The 5,876-nt window shown below is 50.6% G+C and overlaps 1 protein-coding gene across 1 annotated transcript in view; it reads right to left on the bottom strand.

Annotated features, from left to right (window-relative positions):
• LOC100738475 (core histone macro-H2A.2) overlaps positions 1-5,876 on the bottom strand; it is a 52,844-nt gene that overhangs the window by 796 nt on the left and 46,172 nt on the right. The window contains exon 8 of the mRNA XM_021073865.1: positions 1,749-1,923. Coding sequence (XP_020929524.1) covers positions 1,749-1,923 — 175 coding nt within the window. The remainder of the gene's footprint in view (positions 1-1,748; positions 1,924-5,876) is intronic.

The following is a 5,876-nucleotide window of genomic DNA, read 5'->3' as shown; positions in this document are numbered from 1 at the left end:
GCCCCGGCACCCGTGGAAGGATGGCCCTCAGCCCGGGGTAGGGGCAATGGGGTTCCGTCACTCAGGGTCTCACCCTGTGCTGGCTGGTCCACGGATGATTCCCTTGAACCCGGGAAGAGGGACAGCCCAGGAGGGGGACAGGCAGGGGATACTGTCCCCACTGGACAGGTGCCACACTGGCTCAGAGAGGCATGGTGGTCTTAGCCATGGCCGTAGGGGGCCCTGTGCTTGAACTACGTTGCTTGACTCCAGTCCAGTTGAGCTTTAAAAACTACCAACGCAGCATTTAAAATACCCGGTCTTCAAAAAAGCAAATAGAGGTTTTATAAGTGCCCTCAAAACTATTTTATATGTTAAACAGATTGTTTGTTAAAGGGCAAAAATGTACGTTCAAAAGTACATCTTCCTAATTCCTGTTTCACACATCATGTTCCTCTCTATAACCCGTATGGACGCACCAGCGTAATTTTGGCAGTGACAGTTCTGGGCAGGGCCCCAAGCTCCAGGATGCCATGATAGAGCTGTCTGCCAAGGACACAGCCATCATGGTGACACCCCTGGTCATTTGGGGTCAGCCATCAAGCCCCCGGGGTGGGTGCAGGATGGGCCTGCCTAACAAGAATTCTTGTCACTCGGCTGTAGTGTCCCACCCAGGACATCCCAGTACGTGGTTCCAGCTATGCAAAGAATTCAGCTTGGGAATACCCATCATGGCCCAGCGGGTTAAGAACCTGGCTAATATCCTTGAGGATGCGGGTTTGATCCCTGGCCTTGTTCAGTGGGTTGAAGATCTGGTGTTGCTGTGGCAGTGGTGTAGGCCATCAGCTATAGCTCTGATTCAACCCCTAGCCTGAGAACTTTCATATGCTGCAAGTGCGGCCCTTAAAAAAAGAAAAATGAAAAAAAAATTCAGCCCTCGGCGCCTCCAGGCCAGGCAGTGGAGACCCAGCGCTGCCTGCTCAAGTGGAGATAGGATTATGGCAGGAAGCCAGTCTCATTCCTTCCCTCTTCGCCTTCCCCTGACATGGCTGCAACAGGACGCTTTCAGTGTAAATCCTATCTGTGCTACAGAGGGGATTCTCAAGAGAGAGGGTGTTCAAAATTAAAGCAATAACTCGCTTTGGCTGTGAGCTTGAGGAAAGAGGCCATTCATCCTACACATGAGGACAGGCAGCCTCATTATTTACTGAAATGCTGCTCCGGAGCCCAGTTGGGGTCTGTGGCAATTAGAACCATCATTTCTCCTACCCGCTAAGAGCAATCCCTTGCCGAGAGCCTTTCATTTCTCTGGGTGTGCTTGTCAGAGCCTCAGCCTCAGGGCTCTCCCAGCCCCAAAGCAGCACCAGAATCCTCTGGGGATTCTGAGATTTGCATCTTGACCCGGTGGGCTCAGTGCTGTTGGTCTGTGGACCACAGTATCAGAAGCAAGCGCCTTCCAGCCTGGTGTTTCTGATCCTGTGTCTGGATGGGGACAGTTGGCGGGGAACGTGGGCTTTCTAGACAGCAGGCTCTCCAAAAAGAGTTCTGCCCCCTGCTCCGCCCAGAAGCTGCCTTTCTCTGGGTTCTTAAGGATGGAAAACTGGGTTTCTTCTTAGCCAACGTGCTTGGCTGCACTGGCAGCCTTCAGTCATGTCCCCTGGGATGGTCAGGCTGGATGTGACCAAGTAGGGGAGCCCTTGGCCCCCAGGGAGAAGGCTGGATGAAAGGACCCAGCCCCCCTGCCGCCTGCCTGGAGGAGGGCACCTTACCTGCCGCTGGGGAAGGGTGGGAACGCCACTGACTTCAGCTTCTTGTCCTCTGCTGCCGACAGGCAGTTTTTGATGGTCTCTTCCAGCTGTTCTTCACATTTGTCAGAGCCCCACTGAGGGATGTGACAGTGGATGACGAACTTGGCTGCAAGTCCGCTGGATTGGCTGACGGCCGCTGGGACACGAGAGAGAAATGCTGCAGATTATTCCTACCTGTTGACCTTAAGCCAGGGGGTTAGGCTGACCCTCCTGTGTCCCTCTTCGGAGAGCAGGAGCCAGGTCAGAATTGCTTTTGACAGTTTTGACAAGCTTCGGATAAACCTGTTTAAAGCTGATGTGACAGCATGTCCCCGACTTCCACAGTCTGCCTTCTGCTCACAGGTTAGGCTACTCCTAATCAAAGGTACACTTTGGAATCATCTCTGGTCGTTGTGGCAGCTGGGGAATGGCCTCCCCCGATGTCTGCATCCACACCCTGTGAATGTGACCTTCCATGGCAAAAGGGACTTTGCTGATGTGATTGATTGCATGAAGCAGTGTGTGGGGGGGAGACTATCCAGGCGAGCCCTAAATGTCATCACACACGGGCCCTAATAAGAGGGAGGCAGGGAGGTCAAAGGCAGGAGAAGGCACTGTGGATGGAGCAGAGGTTGGAGTGATGGGTCTAGGAGCCAAGCAGTGTAGCAGCCCAGAAGCTGGAACAGGTAAGGAACCAGCCCTGCCAGCGCCCTGATTTTAGTTTCTCAAGACTCATTGTGTCATTTGATGCCACCAAGTTTATGCTCATTTGTTATAGCAGTGACTAAAAGCTACTATAAAGGGCTTTATTTTTTTTTTTTTTAGGGTCTCACCCCTGGCATATGGAAGTTCCCCAGGCTAGGGGTTGAATCGGACCTGCAGCCGCTGACCTGTGCCACAGCCACAGACACACCAGATCCTTAACCCACTGAGTGAGGCCAGGGATCAAACCCGCATCCTCATATCCTCATGGATCCTAGGTGGGTTCGTCAACTGCTGAGCCATGAAGGGAACTCTCTCTCTCTCCTTTTTTTTACTACCACCTACTATAAATGCTTTTAGAAAAAGCCCTCCTCTCTCGTCCCCTCTGAGATCCTGACTGATGCAGACTCCATGCTTGGCGATTTTAGGCCCCTCCATCCACTGAGATGTGCTCTAGGAGGTCGTACACCTCCTTGGACAGAGATTATTTTTTGATCATCTCTACATACCTGAGGAGCCTGTAGGGAGCAGTGTTCAAAATGGGTTGTGAAATTGGATCATGCCCATCCTGTCTCCTGATTTCAGTTGGCACTCCCTACTTTTATTCTTTACTTCCCCAAACCTATTTCCTTCCCATCAGTGACAGTGCTGGTAACGAGGAACTCCAGATAAGTCTCAGTGGCTGTCAATACCTGGAGGGGTGGTTGGGTCTGATCCACTGGCCACTCTCTGGCCCCTTGTGGCATCTGTGGCTGCAGCCCCTAAACTACCCACCTTGTGGAGCAGGGGCTCTGTGCCACTCAAGAAGCCAGGTGGCAAAGGTCCCCAGCCCTCCCAAAGTGGCCAGCCTCTGGGATCCTGGGGGAGTTTGGGCAGGCCAGGGCTGCTAGGGGCAGCATTTGTAACAAATGGGGCTCCGCCATGTACTAGAACAGTGTGTGGGGTTGGTTTGAAAGACTTATTTGAAATATATTATGCCTGCTGGATATGTGAGCAGTTTCCTAGTGATGTCCACAGTGTTGGAGAGGCTGTGACAGCACAGGCCAGGCTTGGTGGAGACAAATGCAAGGGACACCCCGCCTGACAGCTATGGCTATCATCTACAGCTTGCCTTCCCAGTGCCTAGCTGGTGCCAACCATCTGATTAGTGATGAGTGAGTGAAGGCATCAGCCAACCTAAATACTAAGGAGGCAGCGGGCAAGACTGGTTGACTCTATGACCATGTACATTTGTACACTGGAAGCAGAATGTCCCTTTGCCTTGTTCCAAGAGAACAGTGGGGGCTAAAGCCAGTATCCTGGGGACTGGCCTCGCTTGCTTAGGGTAATTTCCCTGTTGCCTTTACTGTTCTCCAAACCAGAGAGATACTGGCTCTTTACAAACTGGGTTGACTTATTTTATGTGTATTTAAAATACAACCATGTTGGAATTCCTGTCATAGCTCAGTGGTAACGAATCATTGGACTAGTATCCATGAGGATGTGGGTTCAATCCCTGGCCTCGCTCAGTGGGTTAAGGATCCAGCGTTGCTGCAGCTTCAGCTCCTATTCAACCCCTAGCCTGGGAACTTCTATATGCCCTAAAAAAAAAAAAAAAAAAAAAGACAAACAACAAAGACAAAAACAATCATGTTATCAGCTGAATGGTGCTCTATTTAAAAAAATTTTTTAAAAGCTTTATTTAATTTAATTTATTTTTTAAATTTTTTGGTCTTTTTTGTCTTTTTAGGGCTGCACCTGTGGCATATGGAGGTTCCCAGGCTAGGGGATGAATGGGAGCTGTAGCTGTCAGCCTACACCACAGTCACAGCCACACGGGATCCGAGCCACATCTGTGACCTACACCACAGCTCACGGCAACGACAGATCCCTGACCTACTGACGGAGGCCAGGGATGGAACCCGCATCCTCATGGATACTAGTCGGGTTTGTTAACCACCGAGGCATGATGGGAACTCCTGAATGGTGCTCTTTTAAATGTAAAGTCATTTAAAATAAGAGGAATAGACTCCTAACAGCAGTGTTAAGTCAAATATTTATAAAAGAAAAAAATGGCACGCTTTCTCATCCTTCTGACGCCCCCTATTTACACTAGATTTTGAAGGTAGCCCATGACACCCATGGTAGCATGTCAGCCTAAAACAAAGTATTTCCATGACAACTGGAAATGTAAAACTTGGCCTGTAGTGGTAACAATTTGTAGTGTTCTCTAGAAGTGCCAAGGTCAAGGTCAAGTGAACTTGGGGCTTGGGACACTGATAGTCGGTAGCAGCAGCTACTAATACTCTTTATCTGATGTGATGTCACCACACTGTGAGGATGGCAGTGCGGCTGCAAGGACCCTCTAGAACCTTCCCTCAGGCAAACACAACTCCTTCTCAGAGTCTTCACAGTCAAGGGGACTCCGGGGTGGCCCCTTGTCCTGCTGGGAAGTTGCAGCTGCTAATCCTTGGTCTCCCTTGGTCACCGTGCTTTTCCTCCTGCCTCAGTTTCCTGCAATGGCCTCTCTTCTTCTTGCCTGGGCCTGGTGCTCTTTTTTCTGCTGCCCAAGGTGCTCAGCTCTGGCTCCTAAGCAACCATCTGCAAACCAGTCTTGTCCTCAGCTCTCACTAACTGCTTACCAGTAACTTTGCTAGCGCCCCAGGTCTGGTGAAATCATCTCTCTCTCCCAAGGCCCTATTCCCCTCCCTCCATCTCTGTCACCGGCACCACCTGTTGGTCTTCCTCTGACTTGTGTCATTCCAGGCCCGTCTGCCTCATTGCCACCGCCACCTCCCACACTTGTCCCAGTCAGCTGTGGGCCTGGATCAAGCTGGACTCTTCCAGAAAGAAGTTGCATTTGCTTCTATGTCACCTAGGGACCCTATCATACTCTGATCACATCCCACTAACTTCCCTGCTTGAGGTTTTTGGGCCACACTGGATTCAGCTGCAAATCTATAGGAGTACCAGGGTGTGGCTCAAACTCCCTAGTGAGGTTTTATTCCCTCTCGGTCTAACCAATGCCAAGGTCTAGGCTGGCACTTGCTGCCCTTTCTGCACGGTGGGTTCATGTCTTGACCTGATGTGTCCTGGATTTTATGTGGGGTCTCCTATTGGACATTCCGACTTGGAAATTTATTCTTTCTTAAAATAGGGGCATATCTTACAACCGATGGTATTTTCCAACTAAGTGAAATATGATGTTAGACCCTGATAAACTGTCTCCCCTTGTCCAGACTCACCCTCACCAACCCTTCTTCCCAGGGAGCTACTGGTGATTAGCCCTGGTCCAGAGGTATGTAGACCTAACAGATTTGCCCCAATTTCTAAGCTCAGGCTTGTTTCCTGCAGCCCTCCTCTCCTTCCTTCTGGATTCTCTTCCATTTCTCCCAGTGATCCTGCTTCTCTGTGGTCCTTTCAGCAAGG

This window comes from Sus scrofa, chromosome 14, assembly GCF_000003025.6.
Source record: "Sus scrofa isolate TJ Tabasco breed Duroc chromosome 14, Sscrofa11.1, whole genome shotgun sequence".
Lineage (NCBI taxonomy): Eukaryota > Metazoa > Chordata > Mammalia > Artiodactyla > Suidae > Sus > Sus scrofa.
The sequence above is the reverse complement of the archived record's forward strand: the minus strand, read 5'-3'. Positions and strand labels throughout refer to the sequence as shown.